This window comes from Trachurus japonicus, chromosome 24 (assembly GCF_045865225.1).
Source record: "Trachurus japonicus isolate A0001 chromosome 24, Traja_1.0".
NCBI lineage: Eukaryota > Metazoa > Chordata > Actinopteri > Carangiformes > Carangidae > Trachurus > Trachurus japonicus.
In genome coordinates, this window is record NC_140930.1 from 27,538,934 (window position 1) to 27,558,429 (window position 19,496).

Sequence of the window (19,496 nt, forward strand, 5' to 3'; positions counted from 1 at the left end):
TCTTGATAAGGTAGCCTTAAAGGTTTAGTTGGCTTGTTACCTACAGTACATAAGGCTGCAGAGGAGTGTGGACATTGGCTACTCACTTCACAAGAGAAAGGTCCATTTATCAGACTCTGATAATAAATAAGTGAAATCATTCTCCTCCTTCCTACAGTCTACTCTGTCACGTTTTTTTCTCCTCTTTAGACTTGTTTTGCCTCTAAACTCAAACAAGTTATTATCTCATCCTGCTGGCATACTGTTTGAGAAAATTACCATTTTAAGACTGTAGTGAATGAGTGGCCAATGTGGAATGCTGTATAATGGCAGGATGTCAGTGACTTATCAGTCAAAAAGGCTCTACAACATGTTTGTCAAGAGCTTTTAAGCGGTGACTAAAGTCTGTGTGTGCTGTAAATAAACACAAACCCATTCCAGAACTTGATACTAAGAAAGTGATTTAATCTTTGCAGCACTGTTTCCACCAGCATGGTCAACAAACATCATGGCTTTACAAACTCCTCTAAGTGGTTTATCTTCAACCCCAAACACAACTCCAAGGGCAAAAGCAAATGATAAGTAACTTTTCCAATGGTCACTGCAGGTCAGTTCGCAGGTATTTGCGGTAGATAGGCTGGAAACATGTCACATCACATCAAAGAGCTGTGAGCAAGTTCGCCTTTGTATAATCTCTCTGGACTTTAATTCCTCAGTTTCAGTGAGGGAAAACTGGCTGAGAGAAACCGTCACGTTGCTGTTTGCAATTACATTTTTGCCTCCATAGACAGAAATGTAGAGGCTGAACATACTGCATGGTGCTGCAGACAGCTAGAGAGGAAACTCTGACAAGAAGAAATTCTTTATGTCAGAGCACATTTCTGAAGAGTGCAAATCCAGATCATAGTCATGTGTTCCACCTTTTATATTACATTTATTAAAAGCAAATGCATCTCTGAGTTGTTATTCAAGCCATTTTCTGTGAAAGAAAAGAAAAAAAAAACACAATATTGGAATGACTCACACAAAATTAAGACTAATGTCTAAAGGATGTACAGTTAACAAGAGACCCCAAAAAAACCTTGGCGTGCTGTGCTAAAAAATGCCATAAACATCAACAAAAGCATCTCTGAACTTGTGTTGAGTTGAATCACTTTGGTGAACATGTGTAGGATTGGTCACATAGCCAGACAATTGCCAGCTTTTAGACTGGCTGCACTGAAGCACCCTCCAATTCACATCAGTAAAGTGACAGAACATAAACACACACGTGAACACAATGTTTGACGGAGACTTGTCATGTACGCCGTGTTTGGGGTGATCTCACACACAAAAATCTGACAAAACACTAAAATAAAACAAAAACTGAACAATGAAAGCAAGTTGATATGGAATGTCACTCCAGAAGATGATCACTGCTGATAAATTATACGAAAACAAGTACATTTAAAGCATATTTATACAAATGTATTAAGGTTTCAGTGACTACGTCATCTGTGCATTTACAATGCCTGTCAGTAGTGTTGCACTGAATTTAAGACGTGTAAGTAGTCAGTTAAAACACATACCTTCCACTGGGACACATTTGGAGCTGCCTTTCAGGTAATAGTTAAAATTTTCTGACAAACGTAAGATAGCAGAAAACTGACAAATAAATAAAGCCGTCTGTACATCAGATAAATGTGGGCACAGCATCGTCATACATACAGATCCTAGTTACAGCGTGTCATCGTGCTCAGAGATGGGTGTCGACGCTGAAACACATGAAAGCACTTGAGTGAAAATGGCTGAACCAAAATAGAAAAAAAAAAAAAATCACACATGTAGCTCATTAGCTTATAGAAATGTTAAAGACACTGGGCTCAAGTTTTTGAGTGCAGGTGTAAACAGTAAATAAGAATGAAAAATATTTCTAGAAAATAAGCAGTAAAAAATATTCCTTAGTCTTGCTCCCTGGGATTCTTTCCCTGTTAAATTTTATTCGTTTGGAACATCTGCTTTGCATTTTAAGAGAAAAGGTAGAAAATATATCTATACATATATATATCCTTTGGTGAGGGACAGAACCCAATATTCTATACTCTCTATTCAAGTAAAAGTGATTAGGAAAAAGCCATCAGATAAATACATAAGGAGAACACATGCTTATGTTACTCCTGTGAAATAATGTATCTCACTTTGAGGTTTGGGAGGCTACCCTAAGGCAGTTTTACCAACTTCGGGATAAATAATATTTACATATATAATTTTTTCCTTTGAGTGCATCATAGCAATAGCTATGATCAGATTTCTTTTTCTCCAAGTGCATGAGTATGAACTCATGACAAAAACACAAACAAAACAAAACAAAAAAAGGCAGTCACTTTGCTCCAGGCTGGTTGACAAAGAAACTCCACATTGTTATTATTGCACAAATAAGATACACATTTAATGTGCACACAGGGATAAGACTTGATGTTAGACTGGTGTAGTCACAATAAGCTAGGACAAACTGAAAGGCTGTCAATGCGCTCTGTAACAAACGGACACAGGATGACGAGGGTGATTTTGGTCCTCCCCTGTTAGGGGTGAAGAAGCTGGACAGGTCACTGTCTGCACACAGGCTAATGAGCGATGCTAGTGTGCAGGTCTTAGAACGGGGTGGACCGGGTTGAAGGCTTAGGTTCTGGTGGGTCCTCGAGAGTCCGATGCCAAGAGAAATTAAGACGTGGGGTGGAGAGACTGGCTCAGAGGAAAATTAGGGATATCAAACAAGAAAAGGTAAAGTGAGGGAGGGAAAGTGATTTGGTAGGAGGGGGCGATGTGGCTCAGTCCTGCAGCAGGCTCTCCTCTGACATCCATCCCAGAGAAGGAAGCGGCTGTTCACGTCTCGAGTACTTCAGCTGCAGCAGGTCGCCCACTTCACTGATGGCTGCCAATGCCTGCAATAGGAAGAGGAAGAATGCTATTAATCTGACTCCAAAGAGACATGATTTACATCAGCTAGGATGAGTGTAGATAGTGAGACAGACAATAAAACACTCACAGCTTGAAAAGAGATTTCTTTCAGAGGTGATAAATGAAGTGATAAACCTTAATCACACTTGGATTTTAACCACTGAATATGTCAGAGAAGTGAAAGAAAAGGGGCTTCGAAAAAGAAAAGGTGAACAGAAGGCCTGCCTGCATAAACCACAACTGAACAGAGACTCCTCCACTTCTTCCACAAGAGACTGTATCAGCATTGCAACGCTGCAGGACACCTGGAAACAATTTACCTTCCTCCTGACCTTTTTTCTGATTCAGTGGTTTGAGAAATAGCGAGAGCTGGCTTTTCCAAAGACGGAAAAAGCGGCTCCTCGAAGTGCTCTACAAAGACAGGCTGATGCCCTTTAAATGGACTATTACAAACGGTGTTGACATGCTCCTCAGTAAGATGAATGAAGTGTCTTTGGAGAGACAGAGCAGCTCAAATAAAAGTCTCTGTCTGAGCCACACCATAATACTCAGAGACAACTTGGCCATCCAAGTTTCTTCATAATAAAGGACATATTGGGAGCCTTTATTATTCAACAGACACACACACTCACACAAAGCTGTCAGTCAGCAGCCAGACAGACAGATCTGGTTGATTAACAGCTGAGAAAGCCTTATTGAGTGTTTGGATCCACGATCATCCATGAATCCAAATAAACTCTTATTCCATGTTGAGGATAAATAAAGTCTTCAGCTATAAACATCTGTAACGACATCCTCTCGACTGGATCCAGGGCTTAAGAAGACAGACTCTGAGGAGAGATCAAATGTGCCTTTCTCTTACATCTTGAGTGATAAATGTGGCTGCGGTAGCCTGGAAGTGGCAGGATTCAATAATTGGAGTGTTTTTGTTTGCATGTTGTTATTGTTTAATCAAAAACATAAATTTTAAAATAACAGTAATAAACAAGTTAAATTAGATTTTCAAGCTGATTTAGTTTCCGCCCCAATAAAAGTTTTCTGTTGCTCCTGCGTGTGGAAATTATAGACACGCCAGTTCACAAGGATCTGTTTTGCCAGTACTTCTGAGGAAAACTTTTGGTAATAATAAATGAAAGGAAAAATAACAAGAAAAGACAAAGGAGCTGCCACTGATGTCTCCTGTCATCAGTCTCAGTCCATTTTTTGTATTAAAAAATCATTTCCGAATTGATTTTAACATGGAGTTTTGCAGCATTAACGTCCACTAACATTCACCTTTATGCACTGTTTGAAAATAAACATATGCAGACCACCTGCATTGTCAGTTATTCTGTTTCAGGCAGTGACTGGACGGACTGGGGGACTTACTGTGTCAAGCATCTCTCTGGTATGGGCGGCTGAAACGCAGAAACGAGCCCTCGATTCGATGATGGGCGTCGCTGGGAAGCCGACCACCACTGTGCCGATGTTCCTCTTCAACATCTCCCGACCAAAAGCCCTGTAAAGCAATGCCACCATTAGACACATGGCAACAATGGGCAAACCTAAACTTGTAGTCTGTCCATTAACACCACCACATCCTGAAGATGTTCTCTTTAATGCATGAAACTGAAGTAATTCACAGCTTTCCACACATCAACATAAATTCTATTCTACCCATTACCCACCATTCTTATCTCTGATGTTAAAATGCATTGATTTAATAGTAAATATAAATAACATGAGGACGTAGGCATACCCAATTTTGGCGGGCATGTAGAGCATCATTGGTACCACAGGTGAGTCGTCATTGCCGTAGATGATGAAGCCCATTTCGCGGAGTTTCCTGCGGAAGTAGGTGGTGTTCTCTGATAGCTGCCTGAGGCGATCAGCACCTGGAGTACACAGAGAAAAAGTGCTATTTTAGAACTACATTTAACAACACAGGCATAAAATTGTTGGTAAGAGATGGGTGACGGACAAATTAAAAAAGTTAAATTATTATGGCAACTTCGACCATCTCGTCACCCTGCATGGTTAAAGGTCTTGCTGAGGGGCCGTGGATTAACACTGTAGACTGTACACTGATGAGGAAAATCCTATTAAGAGATTCAATCATAATACTAACAACATTTTACTTATTAACAAAGCTTGTGCATGTTTTTTAACTGCTTTTCTGCTGCAATTAGAAAACTCGAGTCTCTCGGCTCTGATTGAAGCCCCTCGTCACCTTGGTGCACCCACACAGGTGTTTTCACTTAATTTGCCTGATTAGCTCTCTCCTCATCAGCTCAGTGCCCACACACACTGTCCTTGACTGACACTCTGCTCACTGTGTTAGCTTCACGGCACCTGTTGGGACAGGACTCTATTGTGATTACTGTTGGTGACCTCACAGTTTCAGGCAACCTGTGCAGGTCTAATCAGCCGGAGTGAAAACACCTGTGGGGGTGAGCGGAGCAGCTCTTCAACACATCGTTTCGCTGCCTTTTCCTTCGCTGATGATTTTTGTACTCTAAAGAGTCTGCTTTTAATCTGCAATTTTAAGTCTAACATGATACAGGGTGGAGTAACGAGTTAGGGTCGATGAGCTGATAAGTTCAGGAACAAAACCCTGTCAGCAAATACAAAAATAGCCATAGGACAAATGTAAAACGGCCTCGTCTTCTTACATCTTACACAGATTTGGAGACCAGTGACGGGAATAACGGTGTTATAAAATAACGGCGCTACTTTCTTCAGTAACGGGTAATCAAAAAAAGTTGCTGTTTCTCCCGTTATAAAGCCGTTATTATCATTACCGGCAATAAAATGCTCCGTTACTTGACTCAAGAAGACCCGTCACAAAATAATTCATCTGTTAAAGTGTACATTATACACACTTTTCAGTCAACTAAGTCGGAAAAAAGACGTTTATCTGGAACTAACCAGCTCACTCAGTATTCCTACACACTGGCAGCAACACAGAGGAACCTGCCTGTGTGGAGGAATATTGGGTGAGTTGGTTAGTTCCAGATAAACAGGAGGTTGTGGTTAGGCGGTATGGGGGGTGAGTCCAAGTAATTTGACATATTTGAGCATTTTATAAAAAAGTAACGCAATAGTTACTTTTCCTGGTGATTAGTTACTTTTATAATGTAGTAATACAGTTACTAACTTAGTTAGAAAGTAACAAGTAACTATAACTAATCACTTTACACTGTTGGAGACAGCACTTTACCACTGGCCTTTGAAGATAAGCAGGGTTCTTGAAGTCTGAGGTCAAGGGGCTGAAGCCACACAGGCATCAATCCTCATGTGTCAGTCTGACGCACAGTGTGGAGCCATTCACTGAATCCTCGGGCCAAGCCTCCACGGACAGCATCTTAACAAAGCAAATAACCGGACGGCACAAAGCACCGACAGCTACACACATCTGCCTGGCTTTGCTGAATAACAGAGCAAAATCATCACGGCTTCAAAGCACCCCGAGACACAACAACGTCATTGACAAGACATTATATTTATCCAGACTTTTTTTTTTCCAGACAAGGAATCCAAAGCTATTCTCAGCATCAGTTGGCAGGAAAAAATAAGTAATGTATGATATTCAGATTTGCTTCTTAGCATTCTCTTCAAATTGAAGAAAGCTTTGCCCCCTTTTGTACCCCTATGTATCATCCACATATCTGATTGATGTAAGCTTCAAACAACAAATGTCCATTTTGATGCAGGCCGCTGCCGGGAACCATGAGCAGCCGCCCTTAGCAACTCGAACGCACCAACAAACCGTTAGCAGGCAGCTCAGCTGTCACTTCAACTTCATGTCAGTGTCTGGGTCTTCAAAGGCTTGAATTTCAAACAGTGACGGGGCTGCAACCAATCAGACTGTCATTGTTAGTCTTCTACAAGGAAAACATGTCAGGCTGGGATATGTTGCAAGGTCAGCCAGTTTGGCCTTCTCTTCTCAGAAACAGTTTGAAGACAGAGCTGATGACATTGTGGAAAGGCCACACTACACAGGATACACTAGGTGTTTATTCCTGCTCCTAATGGTTGAATGGCTGGGGAGTAAGGTAATCTGATCTTATATCAGCATTTTAAGGGAGGCTGCATCAATCAAGCTCCGTAAAGACTAAAGAGGTGCCGCCCGGTAAGAAAAACAAGCCTCGGTGATCTGTTTGTGTGTGCAGGCTACGAGTCCAACAGGGTTTGATCTGCACGGATCTCTGGCCCTGTGCGCCATGCTATGCTGCACCCAGCGTGAGGGCAAAGAAGCACATAAATGTAATGAAACACACATCTGAAAGCCATAAAGGGAAACGGTAGAGGAGACGGCATACCACCGATTCAAGACCTTGTTCTAGACCGGCGTGACTCAGAGAGAGGGCAAGGGACTGTCCACCTACCAGTTTAAAAGAAAAAAAAAAAAGAAATCACATCCTGAAAGATAAAGACAGGAGGAAACTGCTGTGGCGGACTACAGGGAGACCTTCAAATATGCAAAACCGCATGAAACATGAAACCCAGCCATACTGCAGGCTTTATCTCACCGTCATCAGACTGGTGAGTGAAAGAAAACACCTGCAACATTTAAGAACTACTTTTCAGCCAAGGAAAGACACGCTCAAAGAGCCCATTTCAAAATAATCGAAAATAAACAACATTTTCCAAAGCAATGTTGTGCAACTTGGTATGACAACTATCTCTACAGGAACAACAAAAGAAGACTACCTGTCACTGTATAACAGGAAGTGACTATTTATGGCCTTCCTATCCCACTTTACAATCTAAAGGGCGTGTGTGCACGTAGATGTAGGAAGGGCAGGCACCCACGTGGCATTACAATCATACTTGGAATGCGTTTACACATGACATATAATATGATAACACTGTGTAACACACCTTTATTTACTGGTAAGTCATTGCCAGCGATAGTAGCCTTTATCACTCGGCTGTGAATAAAACATGTAGAGCATAAACAGGCGCACACAGTATAAAGAAGTCAAAGTACAATAGCTGGCAAAGGTGAAGGGAGTTGAAAGACAACAAATGCCTCAGCTTAAGACCTCAGGCCTGCTGGAATGAAAGTTTGAGAAAAAGGCCCATACTGCCATCTTGTGGTCATGTGTGATACCAGCAGACCAGAAAAAGTAAAATCTCCAATCGGACAAATGCAAAAAAGGACATCGCCACAGACGCTTCTATTTGATCGGTATCATTTCAGGCACCTACCGAGTGTGGTCCCGTCCTCTCCCATGATGATCTTCATAGAAGTGATTATCTGCTGGGCCACAGGAGGGGACATGGAGGTAGCGTACACAGCGCTGTGAGAGTGGCGTCGTAAATAGTCAATCAGCTCCTGCAGAGAAATTACATTAAAGTTACCTCTTCTGGTGGCCAATTACAACAGAAACGTGAAACATTAAAATGAAGGAGACACTGTAGTTAGCAGCTTCACAATAGAAATGCTGTTAATTCACTATGTTGAAGGCTTAGGACATGGGCTTCCTCACAAACAACATTTGAGTCAATATACAGTGTGATCTGAGCAGGACTCATCTGGAAACTGTGGAAAGTGTCACAGATAGTTACTTCTGTATTTGAAGTGTTGCTTAAAATGTAGTTCCATCTTGCATTTGAATATTTTTCTCTCCCAAGTTCAACTTAAGTGGTAGTACGGAGTCGTTCAATTGCACAGACTGAAAATAAAAGCTTACCATGAATCAGATCCTTTTCAGACAAATGGGAAGCTAAACTTTCCATTGCTGGTAAACAGTATTGTGTAACACTAAAACTGAATGACACACAACGTGCTGGGTTTCAGTCTAGGAACTTGCTATGGTCTCTAAAGAGGAGGACTAGGGGCTCTAGCTACTATTCCCTTCAAGCAGAGGACGCTTCATATGTGTCATCTGAAATCTCCTTAATTTTACCTATTCAACACTTCACCAACCTTTTTGCCTCCAATGTATCCCCCGGCAGCACCAAAGCTCTTGGTGAACGTCCCCATCATGATATCCACGTCTTTGGGATCCAGGCCAAAGTAGTCCACCACCCCCCTCCCGTTAGGCCCCAGGGCTCCAATACTGTGGGCCTCATCCAGGTACAGATAGGCCTTGTAGCGCTTCTTCAGGGCAATGACCTCTGGTAGTCGCACAATGGATCCCTCCATACTTGGGGGGGGGGAAAAAACAATTTGATAAGAAACACATTTTTAATGTGTTATTATGCCAGCAGATTGGTGGGCGAAAATGACAGGTATATTTGTTTGTAATTTGTTATTCAATATAAAACACAATAAAGTGTACAAAGAGTGACAAGGTCTGAATATACTTTGAAGGCGCTGCACTTAAATAATACAAGTAGTTCATTTAAATGACATCATCTATCCAGCTGATATACACGTTTGTGTTTACCGACTGACAATCACAACCTACCCCTGAAGTCAGAAAGCTGCAGTGTAGCTGAGGGGCCATGTGGAGCAGTTGACCCTATAGACAACTTCTGACACTGGCGTGGGTGTTAATATGTGTGTGTGTAAGCCCTGTCTATTTTAGCAGTTGAAGCATTTGCTTTGAGATCCCAGAGGACATGAAACTCCATTAACATTGCATTAGAAAAGGGCATTGATTATGTCAGGCAGCTTCACTGAGATCTATATTGATCAACACGATCAATTACCTTTATAGTAAGAACAAGGAATACATTATCCTAAGAGGAGAGTGGGCACACTTCCCAATTGCCATTATTTTCTATTTTTAAACAAAGTGAAATCGGGGAATGCTGCCACCATGAAGGGACTGTGAGTAGGAGATGTGCGTCCTACAGTAGAAACCCTTAGGTATTAGTATTCACATTTTGTAAAAATGTCTCTGTCCAGTTGTTGCTTGTTTGAGCCAGCAGAGACTTCTTACACTGAACTCTCATCTGCTGAAATACTGCTTAGCCATCCTATAAAATATTGGTACTATGCCCATACCATAAAAGGAAACCCTGTCTTATGTAAATCAAGAGGTTTGCAGTGTGACATGTCTTTAACAAGTTACAGGTCTGTTACAGATGCATTATGGGTAAATACAACACACAAGTATTCTGAAAGGTGTTGTCTTTTGTCGGCCTTTTGTTCAAATGTACAAATAAAATGACAAATTAACTGCTAGTCAAGCTAAATAAAGATTAATGAGTTCTCACCCAGACAGCTGTGGGTGTCAAGTAATTGGCAGTAAACACAGTGCAGTGTGATACAGCTGTGGCATAAAAATACTTGGTGGAATCGCAATAAAGCAGAAATAAAACATAATTAGCTAAGTTAGCTTAAGGTTAATGGCAGCGTGTTATTTGGCCCAGGCAATTTTCAGGCCTGTATGTTTGTGTGTGTAAGGGCTAGAGTTAGATCTACTGTAAGAGAAATTAAAAAATGATGGTGTGTACCTGTATATGCCCTCCACCACAATGAGGATTTTCTTCCATGGTCGATGTGTTCTCGGCTGCCCGTGTACAATGGCATCTCTCAGTAGCTTCTCCAGGCTTTGCATGTCTGCAATACAAAAAGGAGTTTCCGAATTAAACACTTTCTCACACTAGTTTCAAGTTACTTATTAAACAACCGATAGTGAGAAAAGGACATCTCTGAGCCAGAGAAAAGGGTTTGTCGGCCAAGGATAGATCTTATTCCTCTAAAGTAATCTGAGAGCTTTTGTGGAGTAATGGATGAGCGTCAATATTTTATGGCTGCAACCCTTTGAAGCACCAAGTGTTTCCTTAGCAGTAAGCCTGCCTAGTTCCTGGTGGCTGATCGTTGGCCTGGGTGAGTCAGGATCTCTGGTGACTGTGTGTATACATGTACCTGTGTGTGTTTGTCCTTAAAATGAATAGATAAATCACACCACACCCACAGTCAGTGACTACTGTGTGATTCAACAAAGTGAATTAATGCAGAGCTGTAAAAGTCAAGTAAGTAAGCCTGTCCTTTGTAGTAAAGACAAACTGCATTCAATGAAGCAACTCTAGGTAAAAGCAGATTACAGCAAATTATGGTCTCTATAATAATAAAAGGTCCATTCCAGCCTCTTTCATCCTGTGACTTTAGTGAATGTGCAGGATGTGCGCACAAGTCACAATCCTATCTGACTGATCTCATGAAAGGTGGTTGGCATTGGAGGTCACCTACTGTTGTGTTTGAAGACCCGAATCGTGGAGCCAGACAGGCGGGCTCCCAGCACCAGCGATGCATGATTCAGCTCATCACTCAGGATAAGACAACCCTGAAACAAAAAGAGAGAAAGACATTTTTCTTTTTGAACTTATGTTGCAGAGTTGTGTTTTTTAAAATCTGATTTCTATGTTGCAAGGGAGGCAACACCTAATTAGCCAAAGTCAAACACCAGTCCTTCTTTAGAGTTCCGCTTGCAAAATGTTCAATGTTGAGCAATGACTTGCTCAGATTAGTCTCTGTAACATATAAAGAGTATTGCCAATACTGTTATTTACTTGATTTTAGTTTTGATACGTTAGAAATGAAAAGTCACAAATGATGTTTGTCTGCAGCATTTAAGAAAACTGTAGCTGCCTGTTTTAGTGGCATGTGATGTTGTGACATCTTGCAGCTCCAACATGCATTGTTAAAAGTTCAGCATGAATCACATGAAGTCACACACCACATTAAGTTGAATAAGCCTGTTGCCCGTACTTAACCTGTAGGTGTGACATAGTTCATCTGGTGTTGTGTAATGTAATCAATGTAATGTGTGATAAACCCAAAGTGTGTGAGTGTGAGAGAGTGTGTGTGTGTGTGTGTGTGTGTGTGTGTGTGTGTGTGTGTGTGTGTGTGTGTGTGTGTGTCATGGTAATCACATTATTGCAAAATCCATTTCATGACAGAATGTGACACCAGTGACAAAACCAGTATGCCTTGTAAAAAAAAAAAACTAGACAATGACATAAGTGAAAGATATGATAGCCTGTTAAAGTAAATATGATTCCTCATTAAACAGCACAAGCTCACTTATAAACAAAAGCAAGTGTTTTCACAGGTCTAAAGATAGAGTAACGTAAATCCAGGATGGGAATTGTTGTTCATTTGATGATTAATATGAAGTCAGCACATCCAAAAATTCACACACGTCACACAGTTTCCTCTGGTCATTGAATGAATGAGTTTGTTACATAACACACAATTCCACCATGACATAAGGATGTGAGTTAGCAGAAGGATCACGAGCATAGTTAACAATTTATGAAGCCTTGTGACAGGGGCAGTGCGTCAGATCTGTACTGTCTCGTCGTATGTTTCTTTTGACCATCTGCATTTTTGTTTTCCCCTCATTTCGTCAGGAAATGTGTTCTTTGACTCAAGGTACACACGGCTGCCAGCTACTTCCTGTTGATGCACTGGCTATAGAAGAAAAGAGTACATAAGGACACACGTAAGGAGCACTGGTGTGTGTGTGTGATTTGTTGGGGTTAGAACAACAGCGACTGGGACAGGCCAAATATCACTCTCTGACCTGCAGCACTGTTTTGAAAGCTCTGGCCCGGAAACTAGTGTGTTGTGGAACAGTCTGAACTTTTCAAGCTTGGCCGTACATCTGAAAATATTTTTCACTTACCACAGGAAACAGTGTTTTTCCTGAACAGTAAAGCACTAAAAACTGTTGCTTGCTTACAATTACAATATGGGACCAAGGAAGGACCACTGTGGCCATGAAGAAACAAAAGAATATCCAAAAGCAATCAAATCAAGAGGAACAGGCTGTTGTGTGGAGAGCAAGAAAAGGAAAACAAAGGAAGTGAATGAAATTCCATACCTTCCCAGTAAGAGCAGGAATGTTCATGGAGTTGGTTGCGAAGCCCATCCCGAAAGTCATGGATGACTCAACACCGAGGAACCTGGCAACCAACTGCTCCATCTCTTCGTGGATGTCCAGGTTACCTGGAAATGACACATTCTCAGTTTAATGACAACTCCCCATTCGTGTACTGTAACTTGTCTCCTGAGAGACATGTTAAAGTGACTCTTTGTGCCTTTTTATAATGAAAAGAAACACTCCTTTATAATTACTTAATCATAAGGGCTAGAAGTTTTTGGTTTGTTTTTTTCCACTCTTACCCATTTCACAGCGAGTGCTGGCCACTCCGACGCCGTACTTTTGCGTGGCTTCGATAGCAGCGTCGGCACACGCCCCGACGTTCTCAGCAAAGCCCAGGTAGTTGTACGAGCCCATGTTGATGACGTCTTTCACCACTTTCCCCGTGTGACTGAAAGCGACAGAGACCCACAGAGTCAGACACAGAACAGGTACCCTGACTCTAGGTTAACAGAAATAATTAGGTTCAACAGGGTGACTTTGTCTGCACTGGTTGCTTGGCAACAGGTTCCTACTCAATGTTGTCCTAACCGCCGCCGTTATCAAGCGTGGTGATAATATACAATAGTTTATTGTCCAAGGGGAACTGAGCTAGCAGAGGCAAACAGAGAACAAAATACAACAAAGCTGTGTACATTACACACATTCCATCAGAATCACAAAAATATGACACAACCTTGACTTCTCAGAACGGTTTATCTGCAGAGATATTAATGCAATTTCCAAAATGTGTTTTAACTGTTTCACAAAGCACTACCGGTATATATATATATATATATATTAGTCCTGCTAAAAATGAGTGATAACACTGATTGGGTATACTACTGTGTGTTTGTGTCTGGAATACCAAAGGACTCGGTTCTTGTGTGTACTTAGTTAAGGCGTTCTCAATTCCCTTGCCCTTACCAATTAGAAATAAAGTAAATAAACCAAATTAAATCAAATACACACCAATCATTTAAATATTGCGCCATCCCAAGTTCATACTTGTACAGAAACTACTGACACAAAGCAGTCTGAAATGCAGACTGCTTTGTGTCAGTAGTTTCTGTTCAGTGCCATGTGACAGATACTGGTGCTTTCAACATAACCATCTGAATCATGGCTTGCATCACTCTTATTATCAGAAATACAAGGTCAATGGCTTAAAGTGCTCATCGGTGAGCTTCCCGACGAACTAAGGATCAGAGGCGCAGAGTCACACCTGTGGGGATGGAATAACCACTGTGGACAATGCCTTGATGCTAAATTAAGCCTGTGTGCACACTCACCACCACAACACAGCAACTTACTCAAAGGTCCAATTGTAGTCATGGGAAACCCTCTCCACCAGGTCCATCTTGGCACCGGGGACGCTACAGATTGGTCGGTTCCAGTTGTCTCGGATCCTCATGTATAAGTTCCTGGTGTAAAAGTTCTCAAAGTCCTGATACAGTGGGACAAAATCCTACAGAAGAAATGGAGCACTACTTGTTAATTTTCTATTGATGTGGGCAAAAACACTCTGCCAGGTGATAATCAGACAAAAGTAGTGTAGTCTAAGTCTACTGAGGCAATGGTTTTAATGTTCAGACTTGCATGGTTGGACCTACGGTTTTTTTTTAATTAGCTTCTACATTCAAAAATCCCCAATTGTAAATATTAATGTACCTTCTGCTCCTCCCTCTCCCGGGCCACGTGACACTTCTCGATGTTCCAGTGGCGGAGGAAGTCTCGGAGGTAGCCAAAGATGGTGAGGATGCCGTAGCCCATGTAGGTGAGCACAGCCACCAGTAGAGGGGTCTCCTCAAACGACTCCACAAAGGGTTTCTTGTACAGGCTGGAGTTGTGTGTGACATTGTGGTTCTGTGGGCAAATAAAGTACAAAGAATTTGCAATAACATGTCTCTAAAAGTTACAATTCAAAACACAGATTTGATGCTAGTAATATATCTGGAGTCCAAAGAACAGATTTAGGAGTTCAAAAGAGAAGCAACTCATACCACTTTTTGTTCAAATAAGCGGACCCTAAACAGCTGCTGGTTACTCCTATAAAAGGTAATGGTTTATCTATACTACAAGTCTGTTTACTTATTAAATCTGCCACATTAGGCAGCCCAATAAACTGTGATAGAGAGCAGACCAGACCAATCCAGTAAAGGCTGGGCACACACTAAATGACAGCAGGGCTGATTTGTTAAAACTGTGTTTTTCTTGGAAAGAGTTAGAAAGCCAATAAAGGTTCCATAAGCACATTTATTCACAGAGACTTCACCACGCCCGGGCCCCCACAGACCAGTGAGCTGTAAAATGGACATCAACCAGGGTTCTAATTCATTGGCTTTTATGAATAGCAATATTGATCTTGAATTATGGGCCCGTACAAAAGGTGGTCACATGCTGGAGGAGCGCCACACACTCCAGAAAAGAAAAATACTAGCATATAATTCCCAGCTGGACTGTGGACCGGCTGTCTACAAACCCAACACTAAACAAATGAGGGCGGTCACTCATTATAGGCTCTACCCTGCAGCTTAGCAACCATACCTCATGTGACCAGTCATGCTTCTCCAAGAAATACCTCTGAGCCGGGGGAAAAGGAGAGAACTGCAGTGTGTGTAGCCAGTCAAACAGGTCCCACTCTTTCTAAAAGTGCCAAAAAATGCTTTGAGAGGCTGGTAATCCAGTAGCTATGGTTTGCAAACCGCCCCCGAAAACACATCCACGTCTAAGTACACCACTCAAAGTCACTGTTGCATACCGGCGCCGACCACAGCAGCTAAATCCAATTTTCCTGACGTCACGTTTGCTTAATATTTTATACCTGTGTGCACAAACAGAGAGACTGAGCAGATGTAGGGGGCCTGTGCCGTTCCTTTATACCTGGACACAGCAGGTAGAGTACACCTTGGGGATCTGTACTTTCACATGCTTGCTCTGCAGCTAAACTGATGATGATCACATTTCACTGTTTACACAAAAATAAAAAACTTGCAGAAGGTGGATGTTTCACAATAAGCCTAAAGTGAGTGAATGAGTCAATGAGCTGCTAATTGTCAATTCAGTGCACGGTTCTTTGCCACTAAGTGATTACTGGCACTGTTATCTCAGCTGAAAGCTGTTGGTGAGATCACTTTCCTGGTTGTTCATAAAATTCCTGCCTCTAATCACTTCCTTTATTGTTCCCTATTGGGATCATGGTCCATTCCTGTATGGAGGGATCTCTAATAAAGAAAGACCCTTTTTTTTTCAGCTGACCCAGACCCTTAGGGAAATTCATTACCAGACAGTGACTGAGGTCAGGGTTTAAATGGTCTTACTGCACTTGTCCTTCATGGAGTTGATGGATATCATCATAATCCCAGTTTTACTAGCTGTTTAAAGGGATAGTTCACCCAAAATTCAAATTTCACTTATTATCTACTCACCTTCATGTCAACTAAGGGCTGGGAGAAGTTTCAGAGTCCTCCATGCCTTCTCTGAGTTACAGCGGGGCTCCGTGCAGCACTGCATGTCCATATGACGGTTGCAAACAGAGCTCACTTTTCTTCGTCCAAAAAGACACACCAAAAAACATCCAAATACCTCCATAGTGCTCGTCTGTAATGTCCCTCTTGTATTGAAGCCCCAACATGAGAAATTGTTCCGAAAAAAATTAAATAAGTCTATCTACTAAGCTTGTTTGTAGCGGAAGCTCCCAGTGTTGTTCTGCCGAAATCTTGCGCGATTTGCGGAGCTGTGAACTGGGTGTCAAGGCAAATTGCGCGAGATTTGCACAGACACAGGCAAAGCAGTGAACTGAGACAGTGGGAGCTTCCACTACAAACAAGCGTAAAACATAGACTTATTTAATTTTTTTCGGAACAATTTCTCATGTTGGGGCTTCAATACAAGAGGGACATTACAGACGAGCACTATGGAGATATTTGGATGTTTTTTGGTGTGTCTTTTTGGACGAAGAAAAGTGAGCTCCGTTTGCAACCGTCATATAGCAGTGCGGTGCTGCGCCGAGCCCCCCTGTAACTCAGAGAAGGCACGGAGGAAACTTCTCCCAGCCCTTAGTCGACATGAGAGTGAGTAGATAATGAGTGAAATTCGAATTTTGGGTGAACTATCCCTTTAATGGCAAGATGCTACTTTTCAATAGTGTTTCTAAGTATCTCTAGTGTTTGTCATCAGTAAACACTGTGCATAGTATCATTAATGTTCACCCAGTCACTCCTTTTGACGCCACTAAATAAAGGATTGTCAACACACTGAGGTGTTTACTGAGAGTTGCATAGTTGCATCTGAAGTTAAACAATAACTTATCTTGTAGCTTTGAATAATTAACAGCATATCCCTCACCAGCCAAAATCTGACAGCACAAACAGCCATGGTATCAACTGTGGCTGTTGTTTTGGTATGGTATGACAGCCACAGCATCTGGACCTGATTGAATAAATCTGCTGTATGTTAAAATCAGCAGCCCTTCAGTCAGGAATGTGACATTCTGCAATGCAAGCACCAGGGTATTACTTTGAGTTTGCTTGGTTCTGTATGGTTTGCAGATCTCTCCTCTGTTTTGAACCTAAACAACTAAAGAAAAAAAACAAAAGCATGTGTGTACCCCACCTCCACACACACACATACACTCTGTTGTGGTGCCTTTTTTCATTTCACCCCAGGAGGGACCACACCCTTCGTGGCCTGGAGACATTCCTCTCCCGCTAAAGGGTCATGTGGAAGCATGCCTGCCCTCCTCTCCCAGGAGACACACACAGACAGACAGACACACACACACACACACACACACACACACACAGATAGACAACCTATGTGGTAACAGCACAACAGGACCCTGGTCCTCCTCATCAGTGTAAACAGAAACCAGTCTAACTTCACTCACACACCTACATACACACTCATTCAGGGGCAACAACAGGGTGTAGGGTTACAATAGCAGTCATCACTACAACCCTCCCTATCAGGTGGCATACACCACCAAACAATGGCTTTAAAACGCAACACAGGTGGTTGTGCATTATGTACACTTTAAACCTTACTGAGAGAACAACTATTTACATTTTAATACTATGTGAGGAGCTTTTTTCCCCCAGTATTTCAAAGGAAATCCAGTGTCAGATTTTGCAACAGCTCCACTGAAACATGTCGCATTGGGACAAACCACTAGGTTAGGTCGTGAGGCCAGGTAGACCGGTATATGATTTGAATAAGACAAACTAATTGGATTAAAGTTGCTGAGTTTACTTGTGAGATGACGTCTGGCTGCCGTCACATGGCCTCAGCTCTCACTTTTCGTCTTTATTTACGTCAACTCACAGACAAGAATGTATAGCCGCAACACACGCACGGGGAAAAAAAAAATGAATAACATAAGAGCTAACTTTGTTTCCTTAATTCAAATGAGGCTCGTAAACACATCACTAAAACACAGCACTGCTTGTTTATGGCCCTCCCCCGCCGAGCAGTTGACGGTTGGGCCTTACCTTCTCCCTGGGGCGGCGATACTTGTGTGGCTGTTGAAACAAGCAGTGGTTCTTCACGAAGCCATTTTTGCTCGGTTTTCTGCCGTTAGAGGTCCGGTGGCAGGCGTCTCCGTTCAGCAGCTTGTTCGCGGAGCTTTCCGTCATCTTCGCGGGGCCGGCGGCGACTGGAAATTCTACAACTTGTGTAACGTAAATGGTGAAGTCATGTATGAGATGGGGAAGAAGACGGTTCAGACGCCCACTCCTGCACTGTGGCCGCACGAGCCTGCCGGAAATCCCCGCCCCCTGGGTAGTTTCATTGACCAATGGCGTTACCCCGCCACAAAGATCGTCTATGTGAAAACATTTCTTAACTCCAACCACTCTTGTAGGTATTGAGATCTTGTCAGAAAAACAATAATGATAAACAATAAATAAACAAAATAAATATTTAATAAATAAAACGATTAATAAACAAAAGGATCTATGTGTTTTTGCAACTAGATCCACATTACAGTATCCAAGAAAACACTTGGATAGGCTAGCAGATTCTTTATGTGTATAAATTTGACATACAAAAAAAGAAGAACAACTATTCAGTAAAACTCCCTCACCAAATGACAATAATAACAAAATAAAAAAAATAATAATTAAAACGTCTATTGATTGAATAATATCTAAGTTGATATATTCTGCAAGCTCTGTTAAACATAATTAAAAGATAATCAAATGTGAAAAATCTAAATTATTTTTGGTAGCATATTGCAATTTCCTTGGGTGGCAAACTTAGATAATCATGTGAAGCTGTGCACATTACACAACTCCACTCAACAGGAACTGTAGGCTACGTGCATGACTGTATATCGCCCGTGAATAGTGGAACAGTGTGAGAGCTCTTTACTACCTCTGCTTCTCTGCTAGGCGTCACCCTCTCTTCAGTGTGGGACGTCCTAACGCCCAGCCCATGGAAATAACCCATAATAACCTTTGCTCAGGCGTCAACTGAATACCCGTTTCCACTGACGCTGTTTTCTCACCTGTGGGGAGATGCAAAACAAGGGTCAAGGCGATTGCTTCAAGGAAAAAGGGAATGGCAATCAGCGGTGAACTGACTCATAGGACTTCAGATGGGTAAAAGTCCACTTTGAGGTCTCAGAAAAGTCCTCTCCTCCCTAAAGGCCTTGTGTTTGGCTGTGAAATATTTGGGTGGCCTCTGCTGTTGTTTCAACTGCCCATTCACCTCAAACACACACAGCTTGTGACTGGTGATATGGCCCCAGTGACACCACACATCTGATCCCTATCA

At 42.0% G+C, this 19,496-nt stretch overlaps 1 protein-coding gene across 1 annotated transcript; it reads right to left on the reverse strand.

Moving 5' to 3' along the window:
• Window positions 1–423: 423 nt before the first annotated feature.
• sptlc2b (serine palmitoyltransferase, long chain base subunit 2b) lies at window positions 424–18,455 on the reverse strand. The gene is made up of 12 exons (XM_085771764.1): window positions 18,212–18,455; window positions 14,394–14,588; window positions 14,036–14,190; window positions 12,986–13,134; window positions 12,684–12,808; window positions 11,048–11,141; window positions 10,309–10,414; window positions 8,831–9,050; window positions 8,110–8,236; window positions 4,655–4,790; window positions 4,285–4,414; window positions 424–2,900 (listed from the first exon to the last, which is right to left on the reverse strand). The coding sequence occupies exons 1-12, from the start codon at window positions 18,353–18,355 to the stop codon at window positions 2,787–2,789; spliced, it is 1,695 nt and encodes a 564-aa protein (XP_085627890.1). The 5' UTR covers window positions 18,356–18,455; the 3' UTR covers window positions 424–2,786.
• Between the last annotated feature and the right edge of the window lie 1,041 nt (window positions 18,456–19,496).

Excerpts from the sequence above, each read along its gene's own strand:
- sptlc2b (XM_085771764.1), bottom strand. The coding sequence starts at position 18,355 with ATGACGGAAAGCTCCGCGAACAAGCTGCTGAACGGAGACGCCTGCCAC. Across the intron at positions 13,135-14,035 it reads GACTACAATTGGACCTTTGA|TCACACGGGGAAAGTGGTGA; the intron begins GTAAGTTGCTGT and ends TGTCGCTTTCAG. Across the intron at positions 2,901-4,284 it reads CCAGAGAGATGCTTGACACA|GCATTGGCAGCCATCAGTGA; the intron begins GTAAGTCCCCCA and ends TTCCTATTGCAG.